Source organism: Podarcis vaucheri (genome assembly GCF_965113315.1).
Source record: "Podarcis vaucheri genome assembly, chromosome: 12".
In the NCBI taxonomy this organism is placed as follows: Eukaryota; Metazoa; Chordata; class Lepidosauria; order Squamata; family Lacertidae; genus Podarcis; species Podarcis vaucheri.
The window spans coordinates 39,570,040-39,593,894 of record NC_138750.1 but is presented as its reverse complement, the minus strand read 5'-3'; the positions used below and the strand labels follow the sequence as shown (position 1 = coordinate 39,593,894).

At 42.3% G+C, this 23,855-nt stretch overlaps 2 protein-coding genes across 4 annotated transcripts in view; one reads left to right on the top strand and one right to left on the bottom strand.

The window, feature by feature from the left end:
- Positions 1-2: 2 nt before the first annotated feature.
- C1QL3 (complement C1q like 3) lies at positions 3-10,445 on the top strand. Its single transcript, XM_082193240.1, has 2 exons — positions 3-1,035; positions 8,467-10,445. The coding sequence occupies exons 1-2, from the start codon at positions 448-450 to the stop codon at positions 8,644-8,646; spliced, it is 768 nt and encodes a 255-aa protein (XP_082049366.1). The 5' UTR covers positions 3-447; the 3' UTR covers positions 8,647-10,445.
- A 3,629-nt stretch (positions 10,446-14,074) lies between these two features.
- The window catches only part of PTER (phosphotriesterase related), a 36,718-nt gene continuing 26,937 nt past the window's right edge, over positions 14,075-23,855 (bottom strand). For all 3 annotated transcript variants that reach the window (XM_082193230.1, XM_082193228.1, XM_082193229.1), the window contains 2 exons: positions 18,538-18,678; positions 14,075-14,480 (listed from right to left, as the gene is read on the bottom strand). In XM_082193230.1, the coding sequence (XP_082049356.1) occupies positions 14,270-14,480; positions 18,538-18,678 (352 nt within the window). In that variant the 3' untranslated portion in view covers positions 14,075-14,269. The remainder of the gene's footprint in view (positions 14,481-18,537; positions 18,679-23,855) is intronic.

Below are 23,855 nucleotides of genomic sequence, written 5' to 3'. Positions count from 1 at the left end.
AAAAAACCCGCGGGAAGGCAGCGAGAGAGGCGATCGGGAGGAGCAGAAGAAGGGAACTTGATTCGAGCTGGCACAGGCGGGGGGAAAAAGTCGATCGCCAGCAGCAGCATAAAAGTGTGCGCGGCTCCTCTCGAGGGGAGCAGCGGCGGCGGCGGCGGCGGCGGCAGCCACAGGTGCCCCCGACGGGGAGCGAGGCTCTCGGGACTCGGCCTGGGGGATCGGGCGAAGGAGCCCTTCCGGCGCGCTCCTCCCGGCCGCGAGGAGGAGCACGAGGGCGAGCAGCCCCCTGGGACGCGGGGAAGGTGCCCCGCGAGGATTTCGGCTCGAGGAGGTTCCCGTCCCGCCATCAAGATTTTGTCCAAAAGCAGGCAAGAGGATCGCCCTGCGCTGAGCCGCCTGGTGGGCAGCAGGCGGCGGCTGATCGCGGCCGGAGCGCTGGGGGTGGTCATGGTGCTGCTGCTGGTCATCCTCATCCCGGTGCTGGTCAGCTCGGCGGGCACGTCGGCGCACTACGAGATGCTGGGCACCTGCCGCATGGTGTGCGACCCCTATGGCGGCACCAAGGCGCCCAGCACGGCCGCCACCCCGGACCGAGGCCTCATGCAGTCGCTGCCCACCTTCATCCAGGGCCCCAAGGGGGAGGCCGGCCGGCCGGGCAAGGCCGGGCCCAGAGGGCCGCCGGGGGAGCCCGGCCCGCCGGGGCCCGTGGGCCCGCCGGGGGAAAAGGGAGAGCCCGGGCGCCAGGGCCTGCCGGGCCCGCCCGGGGCGCCGGGCCTGAACGCGGCCGGGGCCATCAGCGCCGCCACCTACAGCACCGTGCCCAAGATCGCCTTCTACGCGGGCCTCAAGCGGCAGCACGAGGGCTACGAGGTGCTCAAGTTCGACGACGTCGTCACCAACCTGGGCAACCACTACGACCCCACCACGGGCAAGTTCACCTGCTCCATCCCCGGCATCTACTTCTTCACCTACCACGTGCTCATGCGCGGCGGCGACGGCACCAGCATGTGGGCCGATCTGTGCAAGAACAACCAGGTGGGGCCTGGCGGGGAGAAAGAGAGGGAGGGACCGGAGAAGGCCGCGGGGAGGGGGGTCCGCTTGAGGGGTGCAGCAGCAGCAGCTCGGATCGAGGCCCAAGAGGTCAGGCTTGCCATCTGTTGTTGTTTGCCCGCGTTGGTATTGCTTGGCGCGACTCTCCTGGTTGGCCAGCCAGGTGGAAATTCAACAGGTGAGGCAAAGGCGAGAAGAGCGCGTTTGTGCCAAAGCTGCACCTGTTGAATTTCTGCCGGGGGGAGTTTGCCAGCCCCAAACCCAAAGGAGTTCAGAGGAGCGCCGCCTGGAAGTGGTAGTGAGTAGAAAAGAGGCAGCCTCAAAGCCGGGGAGATGGTGAGATTTGGGGAGGTGCCCAGCGCTTAATTCCTAATGTTAAGTGATCTCTTTTGTCAAACTAGCTTAGGAGCTGTGAGTGGTGAAGAGATGGGACTCTGCGTATACACAGTATATACTTTAAGACACTCTTCCTTGTTCACGTGCTGAACGGCTGAACCTGAACGTGGTGAGGAAGGGGGTGTGAGAGACGGACAGACAACCCCGGGATCGTTAAAAAGGTCCCGGGGCTCAGCCTGCCCGCTCAGAGGACGAAGGAGCTGCGGGAGGCTCCCAGGAGGCAGGAAAGTCTGGAAATGGAAAGGATCCCCCACGGGGATCGGCTGCAGCGTCCTGCTGCCGTTACACCCCAGGCAGCCCGTCAGCTCCGTATGTGCAAACTACTGAGTAAGCGTCGCTGCTTCCCGAGGCGACTGAAGTCGCGCGAGCTGCTCCCTTCTCCTAGCCCCTGCGGCTGGATAAATGGCAAGGAAGGGCTTTCCCCTCCTCTTATGAGGAAAGGCTAAATTAGGGAGGAAGCTGTGCGCCATGAGCCTGTACCCATCATCCACAAGACAAATCCACGTGGACGCCTTTCCTTTCTCCCCTCCTCCGCGAGGGAAAACAGCCGAGGCTCCACGGGACGTCGGGCGCGAGTCCCCATGAAAGAGCTGCGGCTGGTGGCAACCCCAGGATGGGGGGCTTGCGACCCCCATCGACGTGAAACTCCAACTCCCATCAGCCTCAGCTGGTAGGGCCAATGGCCAGGGGTGATGGGAGCTGCAGTCTGGCACCCGAGCCTAAGGGGGCGCCTTGGAAGGGGCGGTTCAGTCAGTCGCTGGTGCCTCTGGGGCATAAATGTTGGCAGGATGAGGCAGAGGGACCCCCGGTGCAGAAGGGCGGGCTGGCCGCCTTTCGCAGCCAAAGCGCGCATTGCCCTCCGCCCCGCCCCCCATTAAGTACAGAGAGCGAAAGTGCCTAATTGGTGGGGCTCAGTGGACCGTGAGTCGCAAAAAGCAGGCGGGCGGGCGCCGGGTCAATCAATTCATGCCGGGGAGAGGGAAAGGAGTCCTGAGAGAGAGGGAAACGGAGTCATGCGAAAGAGGAGCCCCGACCTTCCTGTGTGGGGGGGGGGGGAGAGAATCCGAGAATAGGAATCTGGGGGCGGGCGCGTCCCCACTGGGGCACCGGCCTCCTCTCCCTTCCCGAGGTGTGAAGGCGGCGTCTAGTGGAAACCCGGCCCGCTCGTGTGCCGCCCCCTCCCCCCCCCCATGGTGCTCGTTTCTGAGGCAAGAGAGAGACCCCCCTCCCCCCGCCTCGTTTAATTGGGTCTCGTAATAAACGCTCCTCCTCTCTCTCTCTCTCTCTCTGCCCCCCCCCCCAGCAGCCTTCTCGGAATCACAAATAAGCGAGGCCACAACAAGACAAGGACCCGGTGGACGCGGCGCGAATCCAGCCGCGCTCAGTCATTCAGGGCAGAACAACTCCCCTCGGGGATTTTGCTGGCCAGGTTGCAAAAAGCGAGGAGAAAGAAAGTAAAGGGCGCGCAGGCGTAGTTTTTGCGTTTGTAGTTCTTTTGCGTTTGTGTGTGTTCTTTAAATGGAAATTTAAAAAAGAACTGGTATGAAAAGCAGCCCCGTCGAGAAATGCCGCTTCCCCTCTCCCCCCCCCCCGCCCTTCCTTCCTTCCTTTCGCGGGTTGCCGAAGGGCGAGGGAAAAGCGCGGGCCTTTTGCGCGGGCCTTCCTCGTGGCGCCGGAGGGAGGGAGGCGGGGGGAGGGTGGGGGTTGTGGAGGGAGGGGCGGCTTCCCGGGGGTGAGGAGAAGCTCCTGAGCACTGGAAGAAGACAGGGGTGGCTCTCCATCCGCTCCGACGACGGAGCAGGTTGGAAAGGGTCTCTCGGGGGACCCACCCAGGCCTCCTCGAGGAAGGAAGAAAATGGCGGGGCTGAGAAGGGACTGGGCTCAAGGGAATGGGAACTTTCCGCCCCAGGTTCGTGGCTTTAGGGATAATAACCTGGAGAGTGGTCAGGGTTTGTTTGTTTTTAAAAACCAAAACCCTTTTATATATATACAAACTCAACATTTTCAGGTGGAGAGACGAGGAGGGTAAATGGTAGAATGACAGGCATAAGTTCAAGATTCATGACGCCGCTGGCACTGCACTAAACATAACTCCCGCATTACAACACTATCAATACTATGTTTTTATTTACTCAGCAACAAGTCCCACGCTGCTCAGTGTGGCTTCCACACGCACAGGGTCGCATAGGGGAAGGAACTTTCCAACCTCGGTTAAGAGGAAGGTCTGTGAAGAGGAAAGCTTTTAAAACATCATCTTTGCTTTGCTTCCAACTTTGGCACCCCTTCCCAGCCACACTTCAAGGCTTCACTAGGCCAAACATTAAAAGATCACACATTTCTATAACGTGAAAGGCATATATAATCCATTTTAAGTAGTCAAAATGGTGGCACAACTGCCTGCTTCCTTTGGCTTTAAAGTGGCCCCCAGAGATCTGACATACATACCACACACAAACACACTTGCATTAATTATTGTCTTTGTAAGCAAGATTGATAATGGCACAGGGTAAGATAAAATGAGTCAGAACATGAGCCTAGAAGGGCTTTGTTGACGCAGAAGTCCAATAGATTGTTTATGGGTGAAAATAAAGTATAATAAACATTACAGATGTATGCACAATCAAATATAAACATTTAATTCTAAAAAAGGGAAAACCAAAAAAGGAGTTTGATCAAACTATATTACAAGTCGTAAGTTTAGAAATAAGGTAGCCTTTGAAACCTTTATCAGAAAGTATGAATTTTACATTTACTTCTAAATAGTTATTTTATATCAGTAGGGTGCTAAACACTGTCCAGTAAACATAGATTACACCGTTTCTCCCCAAAGGGCTTGCTGGTCATTGTTTTCATGTTTGCAGCGAGTCACCAGACTATGAGGGGTTCACTTTTATTTTCATTCATTACTTTATATAGCCTTAATTGTAGGTAGCTCAATGAACATGATTTCACAGTATTCTAACCAAGGTTCCAAAAAAGCTGAAATATGATACTGCGTGTTTGTAGAAAGTGCCTGAGACTGAAGAGATTTTTTTCCTGAAAGGCGGAATAATGAAGCTGAAATTGCTGAACACTGGTACTGGAGAATACCAGTGTACCGTAACCAGATGAGAGCTCTTTCAGTCACTTCAGCTTTGTGTTAAACGACAGATCACAGATGGAAGCATCAAAGGCTGGTATATTAATCTGATACGCCACTTAACCTTTTGTTTATGGTTTCTCAAAAGCACTGTAAAAATGAAATTATGGGGACATCAGTAGAAATTAATCAAATTAGCAAACACCTGCCATAAATATTGCTTTTAGAGATGAGCCCACATTGTTAAACATTAAATACAGCACAGCAAATTGCCATGTCTCACACGTACAACCATCTGGTTCAGAAAAAAAAACTTTTTAATTTTGGTTATTAAAAAGCATTATTAACACATGATAGAAATAAAAACAGAACACAGTAGAGTGCATGGCATATTTTTATGATCATAAATATTAAAATAAGCCTGAAGATAGACTAAGTACATAATTCCAGACATTTATAAATTGCTTAATTTAGTCACTATACAAACAGAATAGACAAATATTGATCATGCAGCTCTGAACTCAGTTTATATTTATTCAGCCATAAGAAATTCTTAAGACATTTTTTTCAAATTAGTGAGTAGCTTTAGTTTGGGGGACTGTTTGATCTGATGAAGCTGGCAGCTAATGAACTTGGACAATAGAGCTTTCAATACAAAATATTGGTGGGACTGGCCAAAAAGAGAGCAGGGTGTTAATAGATTCAGCATGGTAATGTAGGAAAGCATGAGTACTGAGAGTGAATATGACTTGCAGGGTCGGGGGTGGAATCATTCAAGAGCAACATTTATTGAATATCTCAAGGACTCCCATGTAACACATTGCCTTCCTTAACAGTTAGCTTAAATATAGAAGTGCTGAAGCTATAACATAATTGGTTTGTTTGCAGTTTTAATGTCCCTGTATACTTGTATAACTCAGTGAGGCGAGCCATTGTGAAACTTATGTAACACACACATTAATTGTTTTTAATTTTGAGGCACCTTTAACGTGTACTGCAATACACATAGGGTTTTTTCTAAGATTGTCCTTATAGGCTTTAAAAAGAAATTACATTGGTTGCCAAACAACAACAAAAGAGGCAGAGTCTTGCAAAGGTAGCACACACATTGTATGGGATCAAGGTTAAGTCACAAGGCATTGTAGCTGCACACAAAATGACTGCAATCTGCAAAGTATTTTTAGGAGTTCAATCAATAAATCTTTCAATTCTTTTAGTGCAGACAATGTCCATTGCTGTGGAGAGTGCCCAGTGCCTTTACATAGTGTTCATAGTGATATATGAAGCACGTTTAATGCTAGAGCCAGTAGCAAAATAGACCTCGTGCTTTTTTGTGGGGGAGTGGGGAGGATTCATCAGACTGTAACATGAAATGCTACATAAATTCGACATGCAGCATTTAAATAGTGCATGAATGGAATCTGCGTGATAATTTAAGCAGTCCGATTGAATAAAATGCAGACATTGGTTGAGCTTAAAACTCTGTGATAATAATTCAAACAAAAGCAATCATCCATTCTTCCTCTTTACTATTTGTAATATCAGTAATGATCTCAAAACAGGGTAATTCCTAGGGATGAATATTTCTAGGATTAATGGTCTGAAGTCACCTGCTCCTTCCAAGCACCCGATAACCCTTAGGAAATACACAATTTGATAGTTTTTGCTTTATGAGTAGCCAAGGCAGATCACTTCAATATGTGTCATATTTCTGAAGATACAAATACAAAGTAGAATTGCCTAGGATATTATACAGTATATCAGCTTAAATTAGAACATTTGTTAAGCAATTACAAATCTTTTAAGCCTTTCCGAACCTTGCTATAAGATGCAGAAGAGGAGGTTTTTCCTGCTTCTGTGATTTCTAAGCTTCCTAATACCTTATGAGATCTAGCATGGTGAAAAGTCTTATCCATTGTTAACATTTCTGAATTAATGTGGGATCATATCACATGAAAATTTAATTTGAAAACCTGTCATTTATACTTTTGAAAGGCATCTGTGTATTTATTATTTTTTTACTTATTGTACATTTTTCAAATCCAAAAAGATTTTTTAAAAAAATATATCCAGGAGATTGCATGCCAAGTTATGCATTATTTAGTTTAGGTTTGCAAAAGCACTAAATCACCAGCAGTCATGTGTATCTGTGGTGGAATAAGCACAGGCAACAAGGCAGATGATGTGTTATACTAACATAAATCGCCTACAAATAAATAGTTAAATATTTTCCTACTGAAACGATTCTGTTAAACTGGTCTATGTGCAGTTCTACTTCAGTGGGTTTAGGATTGTGGCCAGATTTGTTAATTATATAAAATTCAATATGGCATTCTTTAAAACTCCAAGACACTTACAACTCTAAGCTTGTAGACACTGCATAATTAAGAATTCAGGGTTTTAAAATATAATCTCAAATCAGAAAAGCTGGTGTGATGTACATGTTCCCTGCATTAGTTAAATTTGCTGAATAGCTTTCAAACTGCATATATTCAGTGAACGTGGAGGTAGTTGATTTTGTAGCTTGCTCCTGCCCCTGTGTTGCATCTTCTTCGTACATCAATTTAAACTCTGCTTTCAACATGATGTAAAGTTCATTGATTCAAAGGCATCAAGGGGTGGTTTTATTATATACTTACCCCTCTTGACATCTCTATGATAATCTCATATCCTTTTTCCTACAATGAGCCTGATTCTGATCACGAGCCAAGCCAACAGGAGTCAAGTGCAATGTTAGATGGATGCATACCTGTTGAATGTGATATGAGATCGAGACTGTGGCTGGCTTCTCCTGCCTCCCCCAACCCCCTCCCTCTGCTTAGGCTCATTAGGTGGGCTTGTGCTGGCCCAGTGGAATGCTAGCTTATTCCTTTTTCATTTCATATGTTCACAAGCTGCTTTGAAAAATCCCCCTTCGTGTCAGAAGCAATTTGTCATGCATAGTGGGAGGCACAGTTCAAGGAAAATAAGGTGCAAAGCACACCGGCAAAACACCAGGCTCACGGAACTCAGCACCACCATGCTCTAACTGAACTATCGCTGCTTGTTTCACAATTCTGTATATTTTGGCTTAAGTCTAGGACACTGATCTGGTAAAGTGACTAGTGTTGTACTGGTTCTGAACTCAGTATTACAATTCTTGGGTTGACCTTGGCCTGTCTGTTTCTCATCCTCACGTGAGAAGAATAATCCTCACCTACACTACGCTGAGCTCCCAAGAGCATGGGCTATGCACAGTGTTGGATTTACGTATAAACTAAACAAGCTATAGCTTAGGGCCCCACTCTCTTGGGGCCCCCCAAAAAAATGTAAAGAAAAAAACTGGATGTACATTTCCAAAATATAAGATAAAAAAGCAAATAAAATAAAACCTACATACAGCAACAGTGTTTTGTGTTGTGTAGGCTCCTATGATGGAAATAATGGGCCCTGCCTGCTAGCCTTTTGTTATGTCCCAGTGGCTTTAGATACCTATTAGGTCCATAAATTACCATACAGCATATATTCAACACAAAAAACAGTGACAATTTGTTGTTGACAAAGGACACCTGGACATATAAAGGGCCCCATTACCTTCAGCAGCTTAGGGCCTCATCAAACCTAAATCCGGCCCTGGCTATGCATATGGCAAACAAATACATAAAATAGTGTTTCTAGTTATTAGAAGTGATTTTGTGAAAGGTTACAGCCGTATGTTGATGGACGGTAGTCATGTATTATTCAGTTAAACAAGCTGATGTTGGGTGGCGTAAGTTAAAATAATTTGCTATGGCCGACTCTTCTGCTAGTCTCTGATATGTCAGTAGCCACAGTGGTAAAGGCAAAACCTTTTTCTACCAAGAAGAGCATTGGAGCAAGCTACCTGTGCACTTCCGTTCCACAGAGCTGACAAGTATTATAATTGCAAACCACATATTCTCATTGTGTTTTGTTTTATTTAGGTGCGGGCTAGTGCAATTGCTCAGGATGCAGACCAAAACTACGACTATGCCAGTAACAGCGTCGTTCTACATTTGGAGCCAGGAGATGAAGTATACATAAAATTAGATGGAGGGAAAGCACATGGAGGAAACAACAACAAATACAGCACATTTTCTGGATTTATAATTTATGCTGACTGATAATTAAGTGAAACACAAAATCACATTCTTCTAAGTGATGGATTCACGTGGCAAAAAAACACAAAATCGACGAATCAAGAACCCCAGAGGATACTGGCCGAGGGACACCTCATTAACGTGGGGCAAAATGCTACCTGACTCACATCTGTACAACCCAGAGAGTGTGTTTTTAAAAAAATATAAAGCAAGTTAAACAGATGTGTGATCCACTATCGCCAAAGCAAAATACTCCTTGTTGTTAGTGTCCATGTGAATGAAGTCCTATATAGATCACAACTTTTATAGAGGGGAAAAAAATCTTTAAAGCACTGAATTATTTCTTCGGCATATATGATACTTTTGGTGTGCTATGATCTTGCTGCTTCTATCCATCCATCAGCTTTGGTACTTGTGACTTACCTGCTAACTATGATGCGTGTGGATCCAACTCATAGTATGTGGTGAGGAATGATTTTACAATAAAAAGAAGATGTAATTGAATTTTTGCTTATTCCCTCCGAAGGAATCATTTGCCTTGTCCTTATATGCCCTTAACTACCTAGAAATAGAAAATTAACCTGCTTCAAGCCTTAGCTCTAATTTAACTGTATATAGGTGCAAGTCAGGGGTTGAAAATGATTGTAGCACAGTTGTGTCTCATTTTCCATTTTTCTCTGTTGCTCCAGTCCGTTGATTTCTTACACACATTTTGTAGCTCCAGCATATGCAGAAGGAGTTGCATCACCCAAAGGGTTGACCCATTCATCTCAAGAGAGGGAGCAAATCTGTGTATAAACTCCTTTATGCAAATAATTCTGCTGCCTCCACTGAAGTGAATGGGCAGTCTCTGCACAAGCAAAGGGGCCACAGGCACATGGAAGCACTTGCAGTGCTCTGAATCAATGTGCAAAAGAGAGAAAACCATAGAAGAGTCCAGTTCTGTCAAGACAATATATTGCAGTTTCCATTAGGTATATGATCTGGTGCTTTACCTTTGCTTTAAAAACCTAGTCAAGTGTTATAAAGACTTTTTCCCACCATGTGGATCCTCTTTTTGGGGAGACCATACCCTATTTCCAGTGTCATATGCCCCCTATCAGCAGTGTCTCCAGGTGCAACATTTTTTTCACAGGCACGAATAACCATTGGCCTCTAAGGAAAAACTGTAAAAGTGGATACTTGATCCTGGGGGAGCAAGTTTTATCCCAACATGTTGCCAAATGCAGCCCATTTGCTTTGCTCTTCAGAACTTCATGACGCTTGAGCCTGATCCTACCTACATAATTTTCACCTTGTGCTTACTTTCTTGGGCTCCATCCACACTTAGCTACTGCTGGATGGGAGTGTCTCCTTTATGGTGCTAACACACGCAGCATGTAAGGTAAATACAAACAGGTACAACTGTTTATATAGCTTCTCAAACAGGCAGCAGGGTGCCAGTCACACTGCCAATGATCCAATGCAGTCCTGTCTGTAGGGTTTGGTATATTTGCACACATAAAGTTAAACATTTTGTGCAGGTACGTGTGTATGTGTGCATATATGGAAAGGGGGCCTTGAGCATAATCTTCTATGCAAGTCATCTCAGAAGTAAGCTCAAGTATGCATGCATGGGATTGCAGCTTTCATCATGTTAGAATGTGAGAGAGATGATTGTTGGTGCCTGGCTATTTATCAGATGAGTAAACCATTTTTACACCCTAGTTGTAGAGCAAGCTGTCCCAGCATGTGCTTAGGATGGTTTATGCAAATAAACTGTACCACTGCAGCATCAGAAAAGACCTACAGTTTGATAGACCATCAATTACATTTAGGATGGTGGTGTTCATGGGCAGAATGCCTTTCAATCATCTTATTTCTGTAACAAGCCTATAAATTAATAGCTATGGAATTAGAAGGTGGAGTATATGGTATGGCAAAAGCCACCAACAGAACCCATAGCTAAGTGCTGGTCCGCTAGTGTTAAAGCAACAGTATTTATCATTATTTATATATCACTTTCCCCCCCAAGAAGATCAATGACGTGCGGTAAATCACTATAAAATATAAAACATAAAAAACAGCAGCCTGATTAAACTGATTTGCCTTCCTAAACACATGTAGTAAAGGAGCCAATTCAACTCATTACACCCATTTTACCAGTGACACTTGCTCTCTCCTGCACCTGTTAGTATATAGACAATTTTAAGACAGCTGTTCTAAATGGATTATTTAAAGTCCAACTGAAATGTGTGTTCAAGAAACAAACAATATTGGATGAAAACGTCTAGTTTCTATTTCATTTGACATAAATGTTTTAAGATTTTATGACAAAGCATCACTGTAATGATTACAAAGGGAGTAATGGGGATATATTAAGATGCAACCCTTATGCCCACCTACCCAAGATACTACTGCATGGGACTTGCTTCTGAGTAGACATGCAGGATTGCACTGTAAGAGTGCCAAACTAAAAGGATGGGCTACGTCTTACCATTAGTCCAATACACAGGCCTTCAGAGTGCCAGATTGCAGATTGTTTAATATATGTATATTATTAAAAAGTAATAAATTATGCAAAAGGAGATGTTCTCAAATGTGAAACAAAAAAACCATTGTTTACTTTAAACCTATTTTTGTTATGTCAAGAGGTTCAAGAGACTTTTCAGTTGCACTTCCATGAAAAACCATTTGACACAATTAATGCATCTGACAGGTTTTTTTTAAAAAAAACCCCACTAAACAATTGAAAGCAGAAATTATAGGGGGAACTCTAAATTGGACTGTTCAAGTCCACCTTTGAAATGCTTTCCTAATTGCTTGTTGTATTCAGTCCTAAATGCATTTACATGAAAGTAATTTCCACCCAAACCCAGTTGCAGTTAACTCTGGGTATAATGGTTTTAGGATCAACACGTTGCAAATATGGAGCTTGCGTAAATGAACTTATTTTAATATTTTGCTTCTAAAGAGAAATAACAGCACAAGCCATTAACAGAAACCATGAAAGCTCAACTTCCATTTGAAAGTATGTTCAAGTTTCCAAAATATCATTCCCTTATTTCATAATGCAGTCTTATTTTTTAAATGTTTGTAAATCAGATATTAAAAAGGTAGATCTATTCTCCAAAAGGAACTTTGGAATTATGTCATTATTCCATTCTCTTCTCCCTCTTTGGAAGGCATTCAGATTCATGATGCTCCACCATGCTATTTATATATAGCAAAATATGTATCCAACAGCACATATTCTTCTCTCAAAATAAGAGTACTTTTCACTAGATTAACCGATTCTGATTAAATTATCCTAATGATTGTTTGTGAGTTGATGCAGTAATTTTTTATTTCATTTTAATGTAAGCATATATGAACTGAGTGTTTCTGCTTTGATGAAAAATACATCTGACTTCCATCTACTGATTTCACAATTGATTTGATGGAGAGTACACTTGGTATACATCAGTTGACCGCAAAGCATTGGAGATTTTCCCCATTGTCAAATAGCGTGTTTCAAGCAAGACAAAAGTCATGAAGGAGCAGATTCACCTATGCAGAGGGGCTATTCCCCACCCCCACCCCCTGGAGAGAAGCTTCCATTGCAACTCTGGATGCAGTAGAGAGTGCTGCTTTTTTTGGAAATGCAGAATAATGTTTCCACTACACATGTGCAATCCCTTTTTCTATGCAGTTCACTCAAATGTGGCCTATAACTAGACATGCACAGCCAATATGAAATAATACAAGCAATTTATTGCCACAGGATATCAAGTGCTGTGCACGCTTGGAAATATAATAAATGACGTTAGATCACCAGGCTGTCATTTTAAACAGATATAACACTTTCTTTAGCAAAATCAGCATTTTTCTTTGGTTAGAACCACAGAAACAATAAAAGGCAAACTTCTCTTTTAAATCATATCTTGACAAACTGATTTGTAAATTATAAGCTTTGTTACATTAGTTCGTTATTGTTATTACATATTTTGATTTTGGGCATTGTCTCCACAATAATTTGTGACACAAGCATTTCTAAAAGTGGAATCTTGCTCAACCGCTTTGTTTATAAAATACATCATAAATGTTGGGGGGGAGGGGTTAGAAGAAAAACAAAAGTTTGGATCACCTGAGTCCATGGACCAATAGCTGATGCAGAGATGAGCACATTTAAACCTGTTGAAATCAAAGCAAGGACACCTCATTCTGTGTGCCTGTGGCTGCTGATTTTCAATGAGATTGAAGTGCATTCAATTGAGGCTAGTGTGTATTGGAGGCTTTTAAATGCTTTTATTCACCCTGATATGGTTTTGCAATCCAGCCCTTAAAATGCTATTTAAAGATATTCTCAATATGTAATTATATATTGTGAACATTTTTAAATTTTGAACATTATTTTGTAAAAACTAATCATTAAATAAAGAGCATATGGATACTTAATAGGAGCATCAGTATTAGGAAAAAAATCATTTTGGAGGGAGGTAATTTCAGCCAAAAATAACCCTAGGCACACCTACTTGGGAGTATGCTCCATTAAACTAAATGGATAAAGATTGTGCTTTTAAGTGGAAATCCTGAAACCACAAGTGCTTTACCTGGGAGTAAATCCTGAATGTCTGAATACATATGCATAGAAAATTCCTAAAGTAATACAGCCATTACATCATCTTCAAAAGACCCACGTTTTTTAAAAATGCAACCTCTATATTTTCTTAGAGCCCCAGTCATATTGCTTTGCTTTATTTTTAAATTTCAATTCAAAGTAGCATTCACACAAAATATTAAAAGGTCAAAGGAGGCACAGGGGTTAAAGTGTTTTGACCATAAATATCAGGAATACAAATATACTGGGCAGCTGACTTTGATGTATGTTTCATGGAAAGCTGGCAAAAGTATTATTGTATTTCTGCTTTTACTCATGGTTCCTCCCTTCTCTAATAGCAGGTCTCCTGCAGATCAATGACACTGAAACAGGGATGGGGAACAGATGGGGAACTTGCACCCAGTCCTTATATTATTAGGACTCCACTCCCAGCAATCCCAGTTAGCATCTGGCCAGTGGTCAGGAATGATGGGCATTGCAGTCCAGCATCTGGAGGGTAACAGGTTCCCCACTCCTATTTTCAAGTGTCACCTGACACATCAGAGTGAAGTTGAAAATAAAAAAGAGGAATTTCCTGTGCCTGTGCAGATGTGCCTTAGGCATGCAGCTGGGGTTTGCATGATCCCAGCTAGGATTATGCATAAATGTTCCAGCAATGGTGCTTGGGCCCAACTCCGGAATGAGTCCGCAGAAGCCATCATAATTACTCCATCAGTCTAGGCCCTTGCACAGCATGATGCTGTTCTCAAGGCTGTTGCGAGTATCCGCTAAAAGCACTGCATGAAGGCATCCCAGCAGCTTTAAGCAGTTTTATGGTGATTTTAGAAATAGTATGTGGAACAGTTATACAATTCTACCATACTTGCCAAAATTGCCCTTTAGCGAAGCTGTGTAACTGCCCCCACTCCCTGTATCTGAAGGGACCTGGACACAAACAGTAGGCACACTATGGCTTATCCTACTCTTAAGATGCCAGATTTGTAGGACTTTAGTTTTCTTCAAAGAATTTAGGTTTCAAATTTCCAGTTTCACAGAAGCAAATCAAGCCACAGCAATACTTAGAACTCCCTATTCGAAAGTCAGCCATCGCCTGGGATTTCCTACCAATAGCTTATCAATCTTTTCTTGCGATATGCCTCTGATTAACATTTTTGGTACTATGTTTTCAAGTATGTGAGAATATCCATGACCCCCATATTTCTTCAACCTATTTTTTGTGTGCACGTCATGAGCAAGCAAAACTCTGTCTTCGTAGCCTTCATCAATCAACATCCGAACCCTGCAGAAATACAGACAATACACATCTGTCAATGTATAGTTCATATTAATCTGATAGTAATGCAGAAATAATTATCAGGTGCAGACTCACACTATTTTAAATTAAATGACCTATTCTTGTGTGTTTTAAAAGAAATGTAATAAACTAACATTTCCCTCCTTCCTGAGGAGGAAGTTTGGTTCTGTTTTTGCTTATCTGCTGTTTGTCATATCATTTGGACCAACAACTGTGATCAGTTTCAAATAAGTAGTCTTCAGCCCAACATTACTGAAAGTGGCTTGTCTGAAACTTACCACAGTTTAAGATGGGCTACAGGTCTGGGGTCCAAGGGACATGGCAGATGACACGGCAAGCTGTAGAAAATCAAAAGTGGAAGCAGTAGCTTCTGAACTCCTTGTCCTGGTTCCATGGGAGGAGGAACAGGGAGACTGCACAATCCAAAGGCTTGCTGTGGCTTGTCCCTGCTAGTTGTGCTAAACTATAGTTTAGCATGATATGCAAACACAGCTGCTATGCCTATAAATTGGCTGAAAATGATACTCGCCCAACACTTTGGTAATTGCCTGCCTAGGCACCAGCTATTGGCAGAGTTGTTGTGACATAATGGAATATTTATCCACGTTATAGAATGCTTTCAAATAATGCAGCTTCTGTGAGGGAAGTGAAAAATCAGTTTGGCTGGGAAACATCTAGACAAAAGGAGAAGTATGCATTTGAGGGCTGGCAGCTGAATGGGGAGGGAAGTTGTCTAACAGCTAGGAAAACTGAAGATGAAATGCAATGCAACACAGACAGCCACCACCCACCTCCCGGAAATCCTACAATGCCTGTGAATGAAGGCTGAGGTTTGGCGATTCCATGCACAAGATACCAGCAAACAGAATTCTGCACACTCTCAATGCATGAAATATATAAAGAATAGGCATCCAAGAGTATTCTCTCTTAGATCTGACTACATAAACCTATGACCAAATACAGGTGTGATGAAGCAACAAGACCTAGTCAGCCAAGGGCTTATTCACATGAGAAAGTTTGCTTCCTGAAATCCTGTGTATGAGATGACAGAGCTGGATCTCTTATTAGCACCGTGCTTTGAATGTTCTACTAGCAAAACAGGTGTAATTCAGAAATACTGATGGGTCAGCACAGTCCAGAGAGCAGAATTCTATAGTTGGACATGGGTGGTTTGGGGATGCTCAGTTATTCGTTATTATGAACACTGTAATCATAGTGGAATGAATCGAGATTATCTGATCACAAGCATTAAGAGTTGCCTATGTTGCTATTATCAGTGAGGCTGAGCTTTACATGATTGCTGTAGCCACATCTGAGCTAATAAGCAGCAATATATTATTATGAATGCAGTATTACGAGAGCATAATCGCTTCACCCACCTCAAACATCCTTGAATTGACAGATTAATAAATAAGCAAGCCAGCAATGATTTTAAAAGAAAACAACTTTCTTTCCACATAATTGCTCTCCAAACTCACCATAACATAACTATACTTTTGAATATTTCAGTAATAATTTCCAATAATAAAATGTTGAGAAGTTATCGTAAGACACTCCCCCCCCCAAAAAAAATCTCTATACAATCCTATGCTGTCTCAAGGGACATATTTAAAGATGCACATGCAAATCTGGATATTTACAAATCTTTTATTCAGCGTTAGTGGAACTGAACATGAGTGAAGTCTGAAAAATACCTTTCCCTCTCCCGTGTTTATACAACCAGACACAGAGGTCAGCTTGATTTGTATGACTATGATGAATACAAGTCAAACATGAGCTGACTATGAATTAATAGTAGCCTGCCAGTTTTCCTAGCATGCTCACCAACAATAAACTGAATGCACAAAAAGAAGTTTAATGGCATCTCTAGCATAAATGCGCAAATCGTTCTGGGTGAAAGGCAATCTTGTCTCCCTATAAAAACCTACTGCTACTTTTGTTCAATGCCAGTTTCGGGAAGGAATTATGAGGGAATTGTCATGGTGAGGTGTATTGTGAACTGTTGCCACAATCAATAGCAAAAGCATTACTGATAATAATAGCCTTTCTACCTGCATAACTTCCAGTCGTATCTGTCCAAGGAGCGCTTTCACTCATCACAAAATTGGCTCCAGATTAGTCAAGAAGCAGAGGTTTTAGGAGCAACTTAACAGTATGTTAATTTAACTCGGTGTAGGGCAGGTTGACGGAGTAGCTGAAACAAAGTTCAGTTTTACCTAGCTTAACTTATTTTCTAATGAGAGCGGCAGGATTTTAAGCAATGTGTTATTATTCTGTGATGCGCAATCATGCTTTTTTAGCAGCGTCCCCATACACATAAGAGCTAAAAAGAAGAAGCTGGTTTGTATTGACAACCAAATAGTAAGTAATATGTGTCAACAGCCAGAGTGTCAGTATTTCTTTTGTGTTGAAACTTCTGTGGAAACGTTTGTTCTTGTCTCATCTTGATTCGCTTTGCTTTTTGTAACGTTGTGAATTTAGTATTAATAGGTAAGCAGAGGGGAAGGGGAACAGACTTCCTACATTAAGAAGGTCTACTGCAGATGTACGAATCCCGTTTTCTAACCCTGGTTAGCAGATCAGGAGGCGGCTGCAGGACTGCACATTCCCTCTGCTTCTGCACTCATTTTGCCTGCACTTCCATGTACAGCCTTAAGCAGGACTCAGGATTGTGACTGTGGTCACCTTAACCATGATTAAAGCTCACTCATAAGCAAGTTTTGAAGCTGATTTGCTAACTATAGTTAAGGAAGATCTTGATTAGCGTTAACCAGGCATAGGCAAACTCGGCCCTCCAGATGTTTTGGGACTACAACTCCCATCATCCCTAGCTAACAGGACCAGTGGTCAGGAATGATGGGAGTTGTAGTCCCAAAACATCTGGAGGGCCAAGTTTGCCTATGCCTGCCGTTAACCCTTAACCATGAAGTCAAAATGGAAGCTTAAGAGAGTCACAACCACTGTTACAATGCTGGTTGTGCCAATTTCTTATCAAACAGGGTATATCTTCTGGATGAACCCTTCCCCTATAGATGCTTTCTCCCCATATATTGTCTCCTGTTGGGGCTGGACTTCTGGTCTCAGAAGTTTGAATTCCCCCTTTATGCCACAGCTGTGCTTTAATAATAAATATTTTTTTTTATTTATACCCCGCCCTCCCCAGCCAAGACTGGACTCAGGGCGGCTAACAACCATTAATAAAAACAAGATTAAAATACAATTTAAAAGATTAAAATACAACACTAAAACATTAGGGTGCAATCTCTTCATAGGAGGAGAAAGGAAAAAGAAAGAGGGGGAGGGAATCAAACTGATTCTAAGCCAATGGCCAGGTGGAACAACTCTGTCTTACAGGCCCTGTGGAAAGAGATCAGATCCTGCAGGGCCCTGTTCTCAAGAGACAGAGCATTCCACCAGGCCGGAGCCAGTGTTGAGAAGGCCCTGGCTCTGGTTGAGGCTAATCTAACTTCCTTAGGGCCCGGGACCTCTAGGGTGTTGCTATATATGGACCTTAAGGTCCTCTGTGGGGCATACCGGGAGAGGCGGTCCCATAGGTATGAGGGTCCTAGGCCGTGAAGGGCTTTAAAGGTCAAAAGCAGCACCTTAAATCTGACCCTGTACTCCACAGGGAGCCAATGCAGCTGGAAAAGCACTGGGTGAATATTTAAATGGCTCTATCACTGCTACAGGATATTGAAATTACAGAACATAAATATTGTGCTGCTGTAACACCTGGTTTGGTCTATGGTGAAAGATCTCAGGGAAAGAGAAGGATAAATTTTAATGCAAAAGGAATGAGGACGGGCTCTCCACTTCTTATTTCTTAACCATGCTTAGCGACTGTGTATTATGTCTGCCCTGGACCTTTGTGATTTAAGACGTTAAACTAAACAGAATAGCTATACATGGAAGGCAGGCACATTGAAATGCCTGCTAGTGCAACTTACACACAGGTTCCGTTTGTGGTACTTTCAAAACCTGGACACTAACAACATTGCTATCTCCAGCAGAAGTTTCCATGTCTGTACATTGCAATACATACCTTAAAATTCTTTCATTGTCACTTGGCATATCAATATCAGGATTCATTTGGTACAAAATGAATTCTGTTCCAAAGAGGTCATACTCTAAGTAGCATCCAAGCTCAGCAAACTCCAACAGTTTCTTCTCGTCAAATATAGTCCTGTACAAATCACAGTATACACTATAAACTCAATGCAATTCTCTCTCATAGCTGATTTGAATCATTTAACCTCATTTGACAATAGCCTTCAAACACAGCAAATATTCATTCATAACAGATTCATTCATTAGAAGTCAGCTTCACAGCACAATCCAGCATACACAGGGTGAGTCTTTTAAAAGAGGCTCCGTTGAACATGTGTACTCTATATCCACTGGGCCTCTTTTAAAGGACTCACCCTGTATGTCTGCTCTGATGTAAGTCCCAGGTAAATAGAATTGCAGCCTACATTACATAACTGCAGAGTTTCTGACCCCAGATATTCTTACAAATATTTTTTTTTTGACACATACAGGTTTCAACAGACTAGCTAGTCATCATAGTTTGATTTCTTACTTATTTTTTACTCTTCAGCAACATTTATGGTGTAAAGTCAATTAGCAAAGAAACTGTAAACACTTCTTAAAATAAAATTAATTTCTTGAACTTTCTCCCCATATTCCTATTTTATGTTGGTTCAGAGTATTTCCAGTCTCGTCACCACCATAACATTTTGCTGATAAAACTTTTTTTTAAGGATTCATATACATAACCCATAGGTCTCAGGTAGAATTACAACCTTGTTTAATTTGTCACCAAGCCTTGAAATTTGAAAACATTTATCCTTATAACTATCAAAACAGTGGACTGTATTAAATTACATTTTATCTTTCCATTTTGTGAACTATTGGAGGGGATAGACTTTGTTGTGGAATTCTATGTCAATATGTTTAAAAACAAAAATGGAGAGAGACAAAATGTACAGTCTCTCAAACAAGAAGCAGAGTCTATCAGTAGTATTCAACTAAGCTAAAATTAATCTACAGGACTACGTTAGGTCCATTAATTTTGTTGGCCACTGTCAGAACAGGATAGTGGACTAAATGGGCCACCGGCCTGATCCAGCAATCTCTTCTTATGCAATCACAGTGTGTCTGCTCTGAGTAAAACTTAGCTGAATGCCACACAATATTTCTAGGTTAAAAATAGCAACCTATAACCGCCTTTAATGGTTTTTTGTTCAGGAATAAGAACACACCCCAAATCCTCTACTATATATATTGTGTAAAGTTGTTTTTTCACTGTGCATTTGGACAGCTCTTAAAACATCAAACCCAAATTTTGCATGATCAAGGAGCAGATTTTAGTCAATATTTGAATCCAGCTGGATGCCATTTTGAATCAAGAAGGAGGACTGAATCTTCCAAAACTGCACTGATTCTCCCCTCCCCCTTAGAATTCCTGGGCAACCTTGGGGAGGAAGTTGCTAATAAATTTTAAAGATATTCCAGACCTAATTCCAGAGACTAGATTGGTCTTCTTCAAGACATTAAAAAAAAAAAAGTGGTGGCATTTCTAAAGGTTTGTGGGCAAGTGAAGTTTCACATAGCCTGAATTGCTAGCAATAGTCCAGATTCAGAAAGCTTGTTAAAAAGAACATATGCATATCCCAGGTTTCCAGTTGTGCTTATTTTAGCCTAAGGTGATAAAAGCAATCCATATCTCCATAAAATAAGCAGATACCTCCTAACAAACCTAGAAACAAAGCTATTTATATTTCATTGGGGAAAAGCCATACAATTAATATTTTATATTTAAACATGTTTAATAAATAATTATGTATTTCAACTCATGCTTTTCTTTAATTATTTGTGAACAAAGTTGTCCACCAATTAATAAAGGTGGACTACCGCAGATCACCGAGGACAGATATTGCCTCATTTGCATTTTCCTTCAGTTTCCCTGTCTGAAATTTATCTTTAAATTCTTCTGATACATCTACACCAAGAAGTCAGAAGGAGGTTTCTCCACCTAAGGAAACCCCCTTTGAAAAATGGGGGGTACATTTCTAACATATGGTAGTTATATTTTGTTTCCTGTCCTTCTGGTTAATGAAACCTTGAGGTGATGTCAAGAAGTACGTACACACACACACACACACACACACACAGAGTGGTACCTCGGGTTAAGTACTTAATTCGTTCCGGAGGTCTGTTCTTAACCTGAAACTTTTTTTAACCTGAAGCACCACTTTAGCTAATGGGGCCTCCTGCTGCCGCTGCACCGCCAAACCACGATTTCTGTTCTCATCCTGAAGCAAAGTTCTTAACCCGAGGTACTATTTCTGCGTTAGCGGAGTCTGTAACCTGAAGCGTATGTAACCTGAAGCGTATGTAATCCAAGGTACCACTGTATATATATTGCCAATAACTTACTGCGTACATTTGGCATAAATGTTGGCAACAGACAGAGCGGAAACAAGGAGGGTTTGCCCTTTGCCCTCCGTGAAGTGTTGGATGTGGGGTGTTGTCAAACTACGTATTTGCATTCTTCTACCCTTTCTCCTTCTCTTGCCTGACTACCCAAAAATACTGTATGGGTGAAACTCAAAAGAATCATTCTCACCTACATTATCTTGGTGCTCCTTCTGCTTAATGCCACAAAGCCATTAACATTTAATTCGGTTGCATCATAGTCTGTCGCTATGGAAATGACTGATGTCACAAATTCAATATTGTGACTTAACAGCAGGATTAAGTAGAAAGAACAGATGGAACGAGTGAGAGAAAGCTCTTGTTCAAACACAACTGGCACCAGCAGGACACTCATTATTGCCAACTGTAATTAATAATAAAAATCTTGTTTGAAAATAATAATAATCACAGTTTACATAGGACCAGAGATTCTTATCCAATGGACTTTCAAAGTAGTGTGCAAGTAGTATGGCTTTCATTTACAGCTCAACACTAGAAGCCAAAATTGCTATGTAAATGTACTTATACGCTGTAGTACCGTGGCAATATTTTGTATTATTATAATTTTAAAATCACGTTCATAGGAATATGCTTTTCTAGGTATAGGTGTGAATATATATTAAAAGAGTTGGGGATTTATTTAAATTAAGCCTGTCAATAGCAACTGACATGGTTACCTGAAGCAATCAAGAATTAATTCTAGGCAATCAGACAAGAAAGTAGTTGCAATCTGGAAGAGAGTTTGTGTTTTATTTTTTTAAAAAAAATCATTTAGGCTTCCATTTTCTCACAAATGCCTAAGCATGAGTGGAAATGTAGGTAGTAACATACATTGTGTTTCATGTAAAGCACATTTAAATTATACATGTATGATCAGGGAAAATCATTTTACATAGTGTGCTATAGAGCACTCACAACAATTCAATGATAATTCATATGACTACAAATAGCTTCCAGCCTTCAGCAATGCTAATCAATACATGGTCATCTGCCAACTAATCATCAACCACACAAGGTCATATAAATGTGGCTTAGCAGCACAGATCATGTTTTTTTAACTGAAGGCGTGAAGCATCCACTACTTTGCTCTCCATGGACGTTCTGTGACTTTTGTTTACAGAGGTAGCAGTAACATCTTGCAGTTGTAGCAGGAGAGGATTCAAGCGATGTGATGTAGCTATTTAAGGATGTGTAGAATTGTTGCGGTTTGGGGTTGTTGTTTTTGCAACATAGTCTGGAGAAAGCGGAATATCCATTCTTATCCTGCAACAGATAACTCAGGGAAGAGAGCCAGGCTATTTAAAGCTATCTGATCTGCAGATACATAGTTCTCCAATGTGTCCATGCCAAGTGTTGCCACGTACTGGAGGGGAAGGCAGATGGCCTTTATGCAGCAGGTTGAACCTGCTACCAGTTAGGAACACGGGAAGCTCATCTTACACAGATTCAAACCTTTGGTGCGAAAAGCTCAGCACCGCCCATACCCGCAGTTCTCAAGCTTCTATTTGCGGACTATCTGAAAACTGCAGAGGGTCTTGGTGTACCACTTTATACGATCTAGCTGACAAAATGCAACCATTTCAAACGATAGGTGGCATTTACCTAAAACTACGGTTATATTCATGGACATTAAGTTAGTACCATTAAATAAACAGGTCTGTTCTGATAAAAACTTAGCAGAATACCCCATTTGAAGAACCTCTATTTGCACTAAAGAGAGAAAGGACAACACAGGAGTCCAAAGGGAGGAGCGTCACTGAATGTACGCCTGTGAATGTGAGGAGTTAGCAGTAAGTGTTGGGAGTGTGCAAAGCTGGGGGGGGGGGCAGCAGCAACTAAAGAGGTTTAAGAGCCAGACAGGGATTACCCAATGAAGTTGGAGAAGTGACAGTGATATGACACTGATGTTCTAATAAGTTTTGAAGGGGGTTGTGCAACTTCATATACAGTGGTACCTTGGGTTACATACGCTTCAGGTTACATATGCTTCAGGTTACAGACACCGCTAACCCAGAAATAGTACCTTGGGTTAAGAACTTTGCTTCAGGATGAGAACAGAAGTAGTGCTCCAGCGGCATGGCAGCAGCAGGAGGCCCCATTAGCTAAAGTGGTGCTTCAGGTTAAGAACAGTTTCAGGTTAAGAACGGACCTCTGGAACGAATTAAGTACTTAACCCGAGGTACCACTGTAGTTCAAACACTGTTATAAGTGTTGTATCTCAGCACAATATCTTAGTTATGGCGCTGAACGTTTCTCTGACATAAATGGGTCTTGATAAACGCAGGGCAGACTTTGAAAATGTGATGATTTATTTAGGTGCTCAAGGAGCGACTCCCCAACATGAACAGACACTCTTATTCTAATGAGCACTGAGATCTACAAACCATTTAGACTGCCGGCATTTTGGAATTAAAGATTTTTAGATGTCAGCAGGTCTAAGCAGTTTTGCACATACATGCCACTTTGACGATTGTCACCAACTTCACCAGAGTTTCAGTCTGGCAGTATGGTATGTATCTGCATTAAAGTATTCCCTGCAATTGCCATATTTTGAGTACTGCAAATGCTGGAACTGTTACAATGCTTGCTGTAATGAAGTATCAGAACACTGATAAAATCTGATTAGGTTCAACCTGCTGTGGGTTTCTTAAAAGTTCCACTGTCCAGAACAGGGGCAGTCAACCTTTTTATACCCACCGCCCACGAATGCATCTTTCTTGATGGTAAAATTTCCTTATCACCCACCAGTGCTCGATGGAAAGAGGATTCAGCTTGTGTCATAGAACCCCCTACCGCCCACCTAGAATCCTGAAACGCCCACTAGTGGGCAGTAGGAACCAGGTTGACAACCCCTGGTCTAGAAGCAGAAATATTTACAAACAA